Source organism: Melitaea cinxia, chromosome 12 (genome assembly GCF_905220565.1).
Source record: "Melitaea cinxia chromosome 12, ilMelCinx1.1, whole genome shotgun sequence".
NCBI lineage: Eukaryota > Metazoa > Arthropoda > Insecta > Lepidoptera > Nymphalidae > Melitaea > Melitaea cinxia.
In genome coordinates, this window is record NC_059405.1 from 12,479,579 (window position 1) to 12,496,533 (window position 16,955).

At 31.3% G+C, this 16,955-nt stretch overlaps 1 protein-coding gene across 1 annotated transcript in view; it reads left to right on the forward strand.

Moving 5' to 3' along the window:
* Window positions 1-11,867: 11,867 nt before the first annotated feature.
* LOC123658384 (Kv channel-interacting protein 4-like) overlaps window positions 11,868-16,955 on the forward strand; it is a 107,649-nt gene continuing 102,561 nt past the window's right edge. The window contains exon 1 of the mRNA XM_045593814.1: window positions 11,868-12,389. Coding sequence (XP_045449770.1) covers window positions 12,089-12,389 — 301 coding nt within the window. The 5' untranslated portion in view covers window positions 11,868-12,088. The remainder of the gene's footprint in view (window positions 12,390-16,955) is intronic.

Consider the following 16,955-nt stretch of genomic DNA (forward strand, 5'->3'; position numbering starts at 1 on the left):
AAAGTACGGTTACTAAATGTTCAACTTTTGCAGAGTATATTGCTATGTCAGAGGCAGTGACAGAGATACTTTTTATTAGAAACTTGTTGAGTGAGTCATTTAATTTAAGTTTTTCTGAACCGATTAAATTGTATGAAGATAATTCTGGTGCGATTGCAATAGCTAAATACGGTAACTTTACAAAAAATTCAAAACACATTGAAGTGCAGTATCATTATATAAACGAGAACTATGAAAAGGGAATAATTGATATTTTAAAAATTGATTCAAAATTTAACTTAGCAGACATGTTAACTAAAAGTTTAGATAAAACAAAATTTTTGAAAAACAGGTTAGAGTTAAGATTAATTTAGTATATCTAAGTTCAGATTAAAATATTGTGTAAGATTATAAATTTGAGGAGGCGTGTTGTAATATGCAAATATTATAATCTTTTAAATAAGAATACTTGTGGCGCCATCTAGTAACTATTTTAGTAAAACAAGGTTTGTCAATTGTCTTTGTTCGATTGTCCTCCTCCTGTCTATTCTCTCTGTGTCCTAAAAATGTAATGGTTAAAATGGTGTGCATTAATATAGAAATATAAAAAGTTTACAAGTCTTTAATTATTTAACTTTTCCAACACATACATTAAAAAAAAAATACAGTCGAATTGAGAACCTCCTCCTTTTTTGGAAGTCCGTTAAAAAAGTACGATAATGTTATAAAAGAAATGATTAATATATATTTATCAATGTGCGAAGTATGCCAAAGGAAGAAAAGCAAGAAAAGGATGGGTCAGGTTTAGAAACCGATCCTGCACACTGAAATGAACAGCCGCTGCCAAGTCGATCTGATTGACATGCAGTCGCAAGGTCGCGGGCATAAATTTATTATGGTTTATCAGGATCATTTGACTAAATTTATTCACATCTAACGAGTTAATAGTGCTTTTGACTGACGCTTTTTGCAGTTAAAAATACTTTTGACGGAGAGCGTCAGTCAAAAGTATTTTTAACCGTGAATTTGCAGTCAAAAGTACTAATAACCAATAATTTTCAGTCAAAACCACTTTTGACCAACTTGTCCAGTCAAAAGTACTTTTGACTGATTTCGCTAGTCAATAGTACTTTTGACTGGTTAAGAGTTCTGACTGTAACATATATAATACATAACCTTGTTATAAACTAAAAAATATATTATTATTGTGATAAATTGTGAGAGAAAAAGATATTACCACAAAAACTCCTTCATGTCATCTCCAGATTAAAAACATTTACATTCTTAAATGCCAGTATTGACTTAGCGCGATATCGGAGCCTTTAGAAGTTTAAATAAAATAACACACATTAACGTAGAAAAAGAATAAGCAGGTTCCGGCGAAAGGGTATAGAGAGCCACTAGAGTTTCAAGCTAAATTCGGAAACATGTTCGAATTTACGAAAGCAAAATATTACCGGATAGCAAGATTTTGTAGACGCTCAAGTATATTAAGTTGTTCCTTAGTCATATTAGGATAGTTTACATTTGCATAATCTAGAATAGATAGGAGAAGAGAGTTTGCCAACATAATTTTGATAGGGATTGGTAGAATAGAACTAAGACACCGTAATAAACTTAGTGCAGTAAAAGTTTTCCGGCTAACTTCCTTCATTTGTACCGACCAAGATAATGTCTCATCTACATGTACACCTAGGTCTTTAACTGTAACACAATATGCCAATTTAATATCGTTATACATGAAGGCAGGTATATTCAAACTGCTATTAGCTCTTGAATTTATTTACAATATTATAATATCCTAGGGCTGCCAATAACTATGACTATGAGATTTACCAGGGTGCACATTTAGTCCATACTGCTTGCTCCTTTTTAGAATGTTTGCTAGATCGAAGTTAATAACATCGATTGCACTCACAATATCTTTCGACGCAAAATGACGATATATCTGGACATAATCTGCATATACATATGAAAAAATTCAGGAGAGCAAAGGAAACAACACGCCGCTTTTATCCTACCTTGAACATGAAGCCACGAAGAGAAAGGCTCCTCGAGCTGTATACCTTATTGTTGTACTTTGAGGTAACTCAGAAACCAGTTCTTCACCGTGGCGTGTTGTGACCGACACAACTGAATGCCTTACTAAAATCTAAAAAAGTCGGACTAGTGAATTGTTTATTGTCCATAGCTAAACAAATGTCGTCAGTAACTTTTACAAGGTCAGACACCGTTCTATAACCACTACAGAAGCCAGATTGGAGTGGACTGAAATGTAATTTTTAGTTAAGTAAAAAGTTTAAATGATGGAACTTTTCGAAGGTTTAAGTGAAAGTGAGGTATGGTGAAGTTTTTTCCTTCGAAAGGGAGAATAGAAATGGGTTGGAAATCAGACAAGTTAGTAGTAGTACTCTTAAAGACTGAAGAGAAACTTAAACTGATGTGATTAATATTGAAATGTGACCTTTAATCTTTTTAATTTAGTGGTGAGAAATAAAATTTTCTTACCATACCTTTAATTTGGTTACAACCAACCAAGAACGACAATAATTTCATACGGTTCTTTTTTTATACGACTAGGTCAACAAACAAGCGTGCTCACCAGATGGTAAGCGATTACCGTAGCCTATGGACACCTGCCACACCAAAGACATTGCAAACGCATTGCCGAGCCTGTCCCTAATCCCCTTCCCACGAGCTCTGGTCACCTTACTCACGCAGGAACACAGCACTGCTTGAGAGCAGTATTATTTAGCTGTAATCTTCTGTAAGGTCGAGATACTTCCCCAGTCATCGAAGTTTAATCATTATCCAGGTTTTGAGAAGGATATATCCTGCTTGTGCCCCTTGTTTGCTGACCTACATGTATAAAAAGAAAAAAATTATCATTTAGTTTTCACTGTGAATAATGCTATAACTAGTTAAAACGGTGTATTAGTATGTATATATTATAAGTAATATAATATAAACAAACATACTTCCTTTCTTATATTAATGTGAATATGTAGATAATAATTTAAGTAATTTTCTCTGTAACGAAAGTGATATTTAATTATGTTGACCAGCCTATTGATGCTGTTTGTAATTCCCCCTGCTTTTAGCTCCAGGGATTTGTAAGGAAATGAAATGAAATGAAAACATTTATTTCGCCATACACACACTTAACGAAAGTAAAACATAATATTATTTAAAGTAGCAAAAATATGAAGCAATAAAATAAAAATTTACATCTTAACATTAGGTACATTACAAACTTAGGTAATGTACCCAACCTTAATTTAGTCAAAATCGTCAAAAATATTAAGTTACTCAAAATTTTTGTCTTAGTAGACATTACCTTCCTATTATATCCTCGGCTTTATTAAATATTACAACAAATATGATAAAGTAATGTCCCTAGTGTAGGCCGAGAGAAAAAGCCGGACGACCAAGCTCTCGGTTCTTTTTTAAAAACTTAAAGTCATATACAGGACAAAAACGCAACAGTATGACCACGAAACTATCAGGACAAACACGAGTCAGCCAATCGCGTGTGCCGAAACCACCACATGCGACCTGCTCATAATATTTGTAGCTGTATCTATATACAGAGCAGATCGTAGATATAGCCTGGTCGTGCTTTATTCAATCCGATGCCTTTTCATCATTAAGGCATTCATTGATGTTATAAAAGGCATACTACATAAAAGCTCAAAAAAGGGTAAGGTTAATACATTTATGCATGTTATTTCCATTTACATTAATTACAAAAATAAAATACGTAACTCTATCAACCGACAATTACCTTAAATACAGACGAAACCTTATAAATACGTGCGTATATATATATATATATATATATATATGCACACATAAAAAAGCGTTGCAACACGCGCAGGGTAGAGCTAGTCAAATATAAAAAATATATAAAAAAATTATTTCGGAGAAAAACATATTTTAATGTAGAAACCACTTTTAAGTTTTTGCTTTAAGAGCGATGTTTACAGATTGATTCAATTTATTTTATAAAATATGTTTTTTATTTATTTTGCAATAAGGCACAAATAAATAAATAAAAATTATGGCAAATTTCAAATTTCTACTTATGTTGGTTAAAAAGCCTTGTGGTAGACAGACGGTAGAATCAACAGCGGAATTCTTCAATATAGGATAATCCCTTTTGGGTTCGGAAAGATCGATTTGCGGAAGTCGCCTGCTTCAAACTTTTCTTACGCTTATCCGTTTGTTTTTCAACTTTTTAATAAGTAAAAGAAGTGAATACTGTCAACAACATTGGAATTTTAACTTTTTCATGTTCTTTTTTTTTTTTTTTTTTTTTTTTTTTTTTTTTTTTTTTTTTTTTTTTTTTTTTTTTTTTTTTATTCAAATTGACTGGTTTATTGGAGTTTACTTTAAAAAATCAAAATATTATTTCACAGAACCTGTTAAAGTATGTTATTATGTGTTGTAGTATGTTATTATCATTTGTCCATCTGAACCGTTTTTAAATTCGTTTGTAAATATTAGATCCTTTTTAAATATCCGTTAAAATTTATCAAACGATTTAAGTGTGGGTTAAATCAAAGAAATAATATATCGCAACTAGGACGCCCGCTATTTCTTTTATTAAATAGAAACAACAACATTGTTCAGACACATACACACACACACACACAAATCGAATACATATTAAATCGTTTTTGGCTCCATTGCAATTGGGGAAAAATAGATATTATCAAACTCAATGCTTTCAACTGATTGATTCGATGTATTAGATCTGAAACTTCGATTGGATATTGTTTACTAACTTAATAACGATGATTCAGTATACTAGACAAGGATTCTTTTTTTTCTGTTATATCAGCTGTTATACAAACATTCTGATTTTAATGTTAATTTTATTATTGTTTTACCACGTTGTCAATACGGCGCTACCATGTTCTGGTAAATTAAAATTGAGTTAAAATTTTCCTTAATTAAGTTGTTGAATTTTATGTCTTACATAACTTTCTGTTCTAATTTATTCTGGTATAATATTATTATTATATATTTTAATTATTAAATAAAATTAAACGCAACTTTGAAACCTTATTTTAAAAAATCTGTGGGACAAAAATGTTCCACTTCAATTACATTTACAGCTTTTAAAATCAATAAAATATCTGTAATAATAATAATTCCTTTTATTTCCGAGAGTCACAAAATAGTAACGAAGCATTTTTTTTATATAATGTCAATAATCTCGGTGTGCCTCTTAGCGGAGCCATATGCCTATTCCAGTGATTTCCATTGAGCTCTGTCCTGTGTTGCCTGAGAGCTATCATTCTGATATCATCCTTACATCAGTTGTTCGTGCTTCTTATTTCCACCTCTTGGATATCATCATTCTGTCACTGCCTTACTTCATTTTCCCTTTGTGTCACGCATCAAATGGCCTGTCTACCTTCATTTCTGCCTATTTTGCTTAGGTAATAATAATAATAATAACACTTTATCGTAAACCAAACAAGAAATGAAATAAATAAGCAACATTAACAATAATTAGTAGAAAAATGGACAAAATGCGGGCTTATTGCTAAAAAGCAATCTCTTCCAGGCAACTTTAGGGCAAAGGAGATGATATATTGAATGTGTAGCTGTACAGTTTTATCTTATAGAAAATAATGTGAAACAAATCAATAAATAGACATAATATACATACATATATAGATAGATTATTTACATATACATGCATACACACACACACACACACACACACATGGACATATATGCACACGCACGCTTTACTTAGTTTTTGAGCTTCATTTACTCCTCGTGTTCTTTATATATAACAATAGTTTCGAGCCTTTTAATTATTCTGTCCCTTCTCTTGCTTTCTTTTATAATATTTGTTTTTTTTTTCGTTCCATTCGATATGAGGTATCTCTTGTTGCTTATGAGTTGTAAGGTTTGGTCACTAAATTAGTATTTATAAACATTTCGATTGGAAGTGTACTGACTTTTTTATAAATGTTTTTCTATGGTTCGACATTTTTGTAAAACATCAGGCATTGGAGTCATTTATCAGTTTGTTGTCGAGTTCAAAAGTTTTGGTTTCGTTTTCTATATATAGTTTTCTTGATTGATTACGTGAGGCGCGTATTGTCTTGGTAGTTTGGTACGGATTTTTTTTTGAACGAGCTGCGTACCATGCGCTGATTTATATTTAAATTTAATTTCGTTATTACAGCTCTATTAGTTATAAAGTCCTTTGGTTTGATTTCTTAATATATAATCTTTTTCGTTCTTATATTAAAAATGCCTTTACTAAAGAAAACTAAATATAGTTAAATATTTAAATTTACTACCAAGGGTTTCTTTTACCTAAAAAAATCATAACGCAAACTACCAGTGTACGTAACGTAAATACTAAAAATACTCTACTCGTTTACTAAGACTAATAATATATTTTAGATAAACAAAAAATAAATGATAGCCTGAAGGTGTCACAAATACATAATTATATTAATAATTCCGTCACACCCACGAGCCAGCCAAACAAGATTTCCTGTGGGAGGTTTATTATGCGGTAAAATTTATATATTGTGACAGTGTCAATATAGTAAGTTAACATAACAGTCTTCATAAACATTTGCTATTTTATTTTATTTTATTTTATTTTATTTATTAGGTTAGCCAACAGTTGTTTACACTGATTCACAGACATTTAACATTTAAATATAATTAATACATAGCACAAGTGCAACAACCACTTATAGGCTAACACCACATGCAAAAATCACCGTTGCACTTAGTGAAAGATAGATTATTGATACAAAAAAGATAAATTTGCTTAATTTCATTCTAAAAAGTTGCTATAGCTATTACACAACAAAAAAATCGATGCAATTAATGAAAGAATGAACAACTTGTAACAATTTACAAAATAGAAAAAAAAATGTAATTTTGTTATAAACAAAAGAAAAATATTGTCAACGATATAATATGTCGATTTGTGATAATAAGCAATGTAGGATTTCACAAGAAAGAAAATTTTCACCAGCAATATTAATTAGGGAGCTCTCACTGCTTTAAAATTTTATAAACGACTCGTAAAATTAGGAAAACTTCGTTCAAGTTTCATCACAAAGTTTAATCACGCCAATCTACTCCAAACGCGTCATTATTCCCTGCCATTCAACTCGGCAACTTCTATATATTTTCCAAAGCAAGTGGTCGTCAAACGTTCATTTCACAGGTTATTACGAAGCATCCTTTCGTTTCTACCACGCCACGGTGACAGTGATGCATGGTCTAATTTATGGACCTACAAACCGATTTGTGCTTGCCGATGTACTGTTTCACATGCGACTTTAAGGATAAAAATCCCTTGAAGATACCGTAAATGTAGAATTGTACAAGTTTGTACGGCGCTCTCGACGGGACTATTGTCCCTTAGAAATAAAGCTAGGAGGCTCGGTTAGTCAAGTGTTTTCGTAATACATTCTAGTGATTTCATAAAGCTACGCTGAAAAATAAATTATTTTTTGCTCTAGTAAAGATTAATATACATAAAAACTTCTTTTAACTTACATATTTCACGGACAAGCAGCGCATCTTGCTCTTACATCAAAAGTTTATTTCATTTCATAAAACTAATAATTCCTTTTTATTTTCTGAAGTAAAAATTAATAAATAATCGTAGTCAAAACTTCAACTTTTCACTCGTTAAATACAAATTAAATTAAAAAAAAAGTTAATATACATTCGTCTGACATCTTGTTTACAAAAATACTTCTCGCTCAAAAGTATTTTAGGATGATACGCAAACATCTTTATTTGTTATTATTAGGTACACAGTGTCTTGATACAGAATATGAAACACGCATATTTTATTTGTTCAATTCCTCAGCAAACACGCCAATAATTACTATCGTCGAAACGGTCGCTTTCCATAAGTGAATTTCGTACGTGCTCTTTCATTTGCATTTACATACGCTACACTAAAATCCAATTCTAATGCAAATCTAAAACAAACAGGCAGTCTCAGCCCCGCAGGTTTATCCATAACTAAGGTAACAAGTATATTGAAAAGTTTGATTCAAATACCTCAACTCAAACTGCTTTAATATGTATGTTTCTTTTGTTTTTATTTACACCAGTTAGTTTGCGAGTACGTCAATATGATTGTGTAAATAATGTCTCTTGTTTGAATGTAAAAGATATAACTTTTTTGTTTTAATAATGTTATTTCAAAAATGAAAGGCTTAGAATTAACATTTATTATTTTATATACTTATATATGCCATAACTATTTCTAAGTTTTAAGTATATGTATTGTTTGTGTTATAAAAATCTCATATATGTTGCTTACAAAAAAAAAATATACTAACAAAAAATTTCTTTGTTCACAGATTTACGGCTGCATATTTTTCAGACGCTTGCTGCATGCTTAATTAAAAATTTTGTATTTTCTAGACTTTTAACTAACGAACTAACTTTTTACTAGCTTTGAATTACAACATTTTGATCAAGTGATCGATATTTGTGTGATAGTAGTAACTGTGTCCAAATCTTAACAAGTGCAAAATCCAAACATTTTTCAAACGAACGATTTATATAAAAGTGTATGAAAACAAATATAAATGGAAATAGTGGGAGTGTGAAACAATCAGCAAAAAAAAAACAAGTGTAACGCCAATGAATAGTTTCTACGCTCGAACGATGCGTCCGTGTGGGGTGCGGTTATAATGGTGCGGTCACATTAGTGAACGGATCACAAAGCTGGGTCCGCAACACGGCGTCGTCGGTGGACGGCCGAGCGGGTGCGGGCGAGACGGAGCCGCCGCCCGCACCCGATGCGGAGGCGCCCGCGCGCCGCCGGCGACACCGCCCGCTATATCGCCGCCTGTTCCACTATGTCCGCACTGCGTGGACCGGCGTCAAGTTTGCTCTAGGTAATTTTTCAACAATTTGTCTATCTTCATCGCTTTTTAGAGACTCCTAGACATTATCATGTTTATGAGATATATTTTTATATTATAAATTTCTTTTTTAAATGAAATGACAATATTTATTTCGCCATAGGGGTATCTATTTTACACATACTTAATGAACGTGAAAAAAACGACTTAAAAATTAAGGCAAGACATCAATCAATTTTAAAAAAATTACATCTAATCATTATCCAGCAACCTAAAATTACGTTAATCACAATATTTTATTGAACATTACATCCTAGTATCTACATAGACATTACTTTCGTATTATATCCTCGGCTTTATTAAATATTACAAAAATAAATTATAAAAATAACCCTAGAGTAAACCGAGAGAGAAAAAAAAACCGGAGGAAAAAAATTCTTGCTACTGTTTTAAAATTTAAAATCATATAAAAGACAAAAATCGCAACAGTATGGCCACGAAATAATCAGAACAAACACAATACAGCCAATCGTGTTCCCAAATCACCACATGCACCTCCTCACAATATTTGTAACTATATAATTTAACAGAGCGGTTCATAGACGTAGCCTGGTCGAACTTTGTACATGCCTTATCGTCATTAATGTTTTTAAATTAAAATACGTGACTCTCTGCAAACAAATAAATCCGCGTAATTTTATGATAGGTACTTAGATGATAAAACTACTATATATTTGTACTGTATTGGCCAATAAAGTAAAAAAATATGGGACTTATAAAACTTACTTTTTTCTTTATAGCAGCAAAGAAAAGAATAATTTACGTCCGAATATAAAGTAACATGGTAAGCTGATATTTTTTACTAATAATTTAGAATTGTGTCAACGTATCTGTCCTAAATTTTGGTTGGTTTACTTCGCACAAATGTGACTAAAATGTTTAATTTCGTTACGTATTCCTGGGATATGTACAATACTTGTACAATATTCACGCAATTATCTGTATTAGTATATGTCCTATACTCCTAAAAAAACATAAATATTTTTACATTTACATTTAATCAGTAAATTTCGGTAAACCGAAAAAAGCTTAAATTAAAACTGAGCCTGAATATTTAAGAACTATAATTTGTAATTACTTCTTAAATCGTAATATTTTATTGTCATATTACGTACCAAACGTAAATGAATTCTTATTTTTTTATGAAATAAATTTACTTTTAACACTTGAATGGAGTTTTATAGTAATGGTATGAAAATGTTGTAGACAGACTTTCTTTATCTAATACAGAATCTTTCCATTAAACAAATTTTATCAGTGTCAAAAGTTCATTGAATTTTATCACAACATTTGATGAAAGATATAAAATGTTTGTATATAAACTTCACCCGTTTGTTACGAGATGTTCTGTCTTCAGAGTCTATATATGTTAAAACCACCATGAACCTCAACGTGCGTAAAAATAATAAACGGGGTGTGTGCTGAAGTCCCGCCCATTATACGACCTCATAATTTTAAGCGTTATTGCTATTTTATTAAGGAACCAAAAGCGAGAAAATCTTTATTATTATTAAACAATATAAAGATAATTTATTTATGTAATAACTTATCCGTCTTTATTTTTCAGATCAGCTCGGCTTATTTTACTTAACAGGAGCTTGAAACTATACAGTTTCAAAGTATTTTGAAAGAAAACAAGATATTGAATGTAGTTTTTAATTATCTTTAGTAATTCAGTAATAAATTAGCATAAATTTATAGTTACTAAAGTAAGTTACGAAGCTATTTACACAGTAGTACCACTTTGTATATGAAAAGACTATTACTTTTCATATAAATGAAGAAGACTCTTTATATTAGATTAAATAAAATGATATTACAAAGATTCTTTGAAACTAAATTGCTGTTGCTTTTTGTCTCATTATAAAAATAATATACTATACGTACATTTTCATTTATATCACTAGATCGGCAAACAAGCGTACGGCTCACCTGATGGTAAGAGATTACCGTATCCTATAGACGCCTGCAACACCAGAAGCAGCTCAAGCGCGTTGCCGACCCAATCCCCAATCCCCCCAGAAGAAGCTCTGGTCACCTTACTCACCAACAGAAACACAATACTGCTTATAAGCAGTATTATTCAGCTGTGATCTCCTGTAAGGTCGAGGTACTACCCCAGTCGGGCTGCTCCATATTTTGAGCAGGAAATTCCTGCTGTGCCCTACCTCAGTTAAACATTATTCAGATCAATATTTATTGAAAATAAGTGAGTTAAAATAGAATTCGATAATAGTGGTAAACGAGATTTTAATTAAACCATGACATTACCGAGGTGAGTATTCAGATTGTTGTTTTATGCAAACATCTTCAAACAAGCCGCTCTTTGAAATAATAATAAACAAAGTATTACTGTAACATCCTGTTTACCAAAAAAATACCTAACAAAAATTTGCAACAAAAAAGCAACAAAAATATTAATTTATGAATACGTTGATAACCACAGATTTATTTACTTCATATTAAAAACAGTTTTGTATTTTTTCTTGAAGTAAGACTTCTTTACATATTTTTGAATTGAGGAGTAAGCTGGTGAATACGTTACGAGAGCTTTACGAAAAGTGTGATCGGACGAGGTGAACGGAGCAAGAGAGAGAAGGAGCGAACACACAATGTATTTCTCTCTTTCTCTCATAGCCAGTTACATTTCGTATATCTATGACACAGTGCAGGCCTATTGCTAAGGAAGTTTTATTCCAGTCGTGTGGTAAAGCACACTTGTTTTTTTTTACTATTTTGGATATATATATGAAATTCATTATAGATGCCGTGTTAAAAAATTAGCCCTCTTTATGGTATCTACCTTACGGTCCCTATGGTAAATATTACGTATACAATTTATTTTGTGATATCGGACTTATCATATTACGTACTTACTAATCAATTATGAATATCTTCATTTGGTTCATATGTAAGTGCGCCCTAGAAGTCAACAGTTGAAACAAAGCCAAAAACCGTCTAGACGCTTCGTCGTGTTGCAAATTATTGGCGTCATAGCAGAAAACCACTCAGTATCACATTGTGTTGTGTACACAAGAAGACATATTTACCGTTTTATGGTAGTTATAAATCCATCTTAACGCGTAACTAATATAAACACGGCGTTCGAAAAATATAAACGTAACCAAAGTGTTCAAGCGAGGCCGTTAAATGTCGAAGAAAAGCAAATGGTTGAAAATGTAACAAATACAAATCACAGGTTAATAGACAGTGTTACAAAGTTAAATGTACTGAATGATAATATTTATAAACCTTCTTTAGAAATATTAAACGAAGTGAAAATACAAAAATCTAGTTTAGTTAATACCAACAAGTTAAAAAAGCAGAACAAAGGAAAGTATGTAAAGAAGAAAGTGAGGTTTGAGGACTCTGAATCGGTTCCTAAAAGAATATCGATCAGAGAACGTGTAGTTCAGTTCTTTTATTACATTTGGACATGTACGAGAACGACGGTTGAAATTGTTTTGCGTAAGTGCTAACTATTTATGTATTTTTAAGAATAATTAGTTAATTTCATTTCACTTAATATTATTATTTAAATAAAGCGAATAATTTGTTTACCCTAAATCGCATTATTTAAGAATTTAAATAAAATCGTAATATCAAAGAGATGAAAAAAAACTTTAGCGTACAACTGCCAATCGAACAATAGTTTTCAATAACTACAGATTTATATTTAAATTGGCTCCGTGACACCTGTTGATGCATAATACGCTATTATAATTCATACGCAATATTCTATAGTTATATGTAATTACGATGCTCGTTGAGTATTAGTAAATACAGATAGAGAATCGTAATATAAACGTGGCCTCAATTAAATAATTAATTAATGTCATTGATTAATGAAATAACTAATATTTACAATTTATTATTTTAAAATAATCGAATAAACATGTGGGTGTATATTGCTTTATAATTTTATCAATGACAATGGACCCCAGAACCCCAACAGAGTATTTACCCCCACGATATTTTTTTAAGAGACGTATAAAAATTTGTTTATGTCTCTGAATTACGGTTAGAGTTAACCGTTATGGCTTTTTAATATTCATTATTTAATTCACTTAAAATTTGATACAGTAATTTGTGTTAAAAAAAACTGCTTCCACTCAAACTGTGGTAGTGATAACTAAAAATCAGGTTTAAAATATGTAGTGTGTATGCTGGATAGTTTATATGTGAGGGGAGGTCATGAGGTAAACCAAACCAGATGAAAGTCGATCTAATACTAAGTTTATTTAGATAATTGTAAGTCTATATAGGCAGAAGTATAAACGTCATACGAGCAGTAATGAAATCTTAGTTATATGCAAAACACCAATTTCATAAGAACCAAGCTAAATAAAGAAGGTTATTAGATCGCAAAGATAATCACATTGCTGAGTGTGCGATAAACGGTACGTAGTGAATATAGATAATAGATACTTGAAAATAAGAGAGATAATTTATAATTGTTTATAACGTCAAACAATACGAACTAAGTACATTAAAGGGAAGATACAAATGTCAAACACAAGTTACTTCTTGAATATTCGAATGAAGGGTTACCCAATTACTTAATTAGATCAATGGAACACAGGTAGAACAACATAGTACGATTTGATGCAATATTAGAAGACTAGCTGTGCACCGCGGTTTCACACGCGTTAATTTGAAAAAAAAGCCTATAGCCTTCCTCGATAAATAGGCTATCTAACACTGAAAGAATTTTTCAAATTAAACCAATATTTCCTTTGATTAGCGCGTTTAAAGAAACAAACAAACTCTTCAACTTTATAATATTAGTATAGATATACACGTTAATCTTGTGTTTTCTGGTTTACAGTCCATCACGATAACGGTCCTCTTAAGTAAACAAATGACATAAAAGCGGTTAAACAATAAAGGTCTAAGACGAAGTCAAATGTCCAATAAAAGCTGATGTCTTAGGTCACGTCGCCTGACGCACTCCTAAAACCATAAAGTTCCCACAAGAGACGAGATAGTTGAATGATATTGCGTGTAGATGCCATTATTTGCCTTTTCAATTATAATATTACTAGATGAATTGCGTGGTATTACCTACTTTGACATTTTAAGGTTCTTCGCTCCTTCATGTATAAGATTTAAAGCCCACCTCGATAAATGTTTTAATTATTAAAAAAAAAATCACACACCCATATCTGTCATTAACGCTTTTGAAGAAAGAAAACCAAGCGTTGTTTCACCCGTTTTTACTTTTGCCACTTTTCTTTTATACATTACAACGCAAGGTTGTAAAGACAGGCTTTCTTTCATTGTTGGTCAGATGAGTAACTAGATTGTTTGTGTTTGTGCCTTTTCAGTCAGACAAATCAAACGAAATTATAGTTTATCCTTACATTAACATAGACACAAACATATGTATCTACATTTATATACATTACCAACTAGAGTATAATCGTAGATTTATGTATAGAGATAGACTGCTAGTATAATGTGTCTGAATTATATATCCTATCTAAATTACATCCATGTTATGTATTCTCTTTAATGATTATATACGTAATAGTTACTTTAATTGTTGTTAATATAACAATTTCCATATTCATATATTCCCGTAATAAAAATGAACGACAAACAAAATATAAACTACACAAATATGTTTTATATAATAACAATGAATAAATTTAGTTATTACTATTTTCGACTCAATGTTCGATGAAAGTAACAATTATTAGTTGTTTTTAACCGCACCTGACGCAGTTCGAGAAACTTTATTGGAAAACTGTTTTAAAATAAACGAGTAAAAGCTGAAACAGCGCTTTTTCTATACAAGAATAATTAATAATGCCGCTTACTCCTGAGACAGTCACAGGTGGTTCAGTGACTTCCAACGATTTAATTACAGTTTATCACAAATTGTTTTCACAATGGCAATATAGTACAAAATGATATTCACTTCCAGAATTACATAAAATTTATTATGACATAACATAAATAATTATTACATAGTAAAATAATTTTAATATTCAAATAAAAATAACTATGTTGATGACAATATGTACTCGTTCCCGTAGAATTATAGTAGTAGTCCCATAGAATATTTATGAGGGTTTTGTTTTTATATTAAAATATAAACTAATCTCAACTTAAAATATACCTTGTTCATTGAGGTAGGGGCACAGCAGGATCCTGCTCAAAATCAAGATCACCTTACATAAGATCAAAGCTAAATAACACTGTTTGCAAGCAGTTGTGTTCCTTTTAGTGAGTAAGGTGATCAGAGCTCCTGGGGAAATTAAGGATATGGTTGGAAACGCGCATACAATGCTTCTGGTGTTGCAGACTGTAAGCCACGGTAATCGCTTTCCATCAGGTGAGCCAGTGACCAGAGCCCTTGGGATGGGGCGGGGTTGGATTTATCGACCTAGACATATAAAAAAAAGAATTGAGTGGTTTTATGAAACCACGACACAAGTAAAAATTTAGTAAATAAAAACATTTACATTAAGACAAAGATCAAAACACACAAATAACGCGGAACACTTGCACGAATAAGTGAGAATATAATTGATACACGGTCAGCTGATGCGAGCTATGGGCGCTGTCATATAGGCCTTGGCTGCTCTGCTTATTGTTTATATGTTTACATTAAATCAAAAATTATTAAGAACGTATAGAAATAAAATTAAAGAGTCGTTTCGTATTTTTTACTGAATTTCTTAATATGTTATAAATAATGCCTGCATAATGGAGCCTATTTAAATAAAGCTGTTTTTGATTTTGATTTTGATAAAAATATATACAAATACAAGTAACATACTCATATATACAGCTACATTCACAAATATCACTAGACACGCATGTTATTTTTTATTGTACTCGCATTATACTATTTTCACGTCTATCATCGATAAATATAGAAACGGTAGAAATTAACTTAATGGACTTGGACCGTAAGTGTTATTAATTTTAAAGTCATGTAGTGAATATGTATTAATTGTTATATATATATATATATATATATATATATATATATATATATACAGGGTGTCCCAAAAAGTAGTGATAAGCGGAATTCCAGAGATAGGGCACCCCTTGGGGTATCCGAATCACCCCTATGTATGTTGAGCGATTTTGCATAGTTTTCGAGTTATGAATTTTTTTATATGTTTTTGAGAATTTTCCACCTGAACAACTTTAAAAATTTCTAAAAAAAAAATTTAAAGACTTTTTAGAATTTTTGTTTTTGTATCTAAATAGTCATGAACTGTAGCTTCCCGCTTAAAAGATTCAGCTTCTTAACTTTAATGGAAATTGTGAAAATCTAAGTGTAAAGTGAAAATTTTACGTTTTGAGAACTATGACTTCAATTTTTAACTTAGAATTAAAAATCTAAACAGGCGATTTTATGGTTTCTAATTAGGCTTAAAAACTTTTCCAGAGTCTCAGCTTTCATAATCACAAATAAAAAGTTGTACTTAATGGGGCTACTTTTGCTAAAATTTGCCTTCAAAGACATCAAGGTGGAAAATTCTTAAAATTACCAATTTGAATAAAAAAATTTTTTTGTTCAATTTATTATTCCTTTAAGGTTAAATAGTTTTGTCGGCGCCCTAGCTGGGTCATACGTATAGGATTCGTGCGGAGGAAAATGATAAATCCGTAGACTGAGTGATATGGTTCCAAAACGATGGTGCTCCATGCCACTTTGCAAGAATAGTCCAGACAACATTTAACAGAAAGATTTAGAGACAGATGGATCGGCCGTGGAGGGCCCATTGCATGGCCGCGCGGTCCCCAGACTTGAATCCAATCGATTTCTTTGTCTGGGGATATTATAAAGAAATAGTTTACGCTAAAAACATTAGCAACGTAGCGGAGTTACGACGAAAATTGAGACAGGCAGAAGAAACAATTAAAAACAACAGAATAGCATTCGTAAGACTCAAAGAAAACTTTTTAAGACGATGTAGAACATGTATCGAGCACGAAGGTCGACATATTGGAAACTTTTTATAATAAATAATTTTAAGACGATTACTTTTCGTTTTATTAATTAAACCTAAA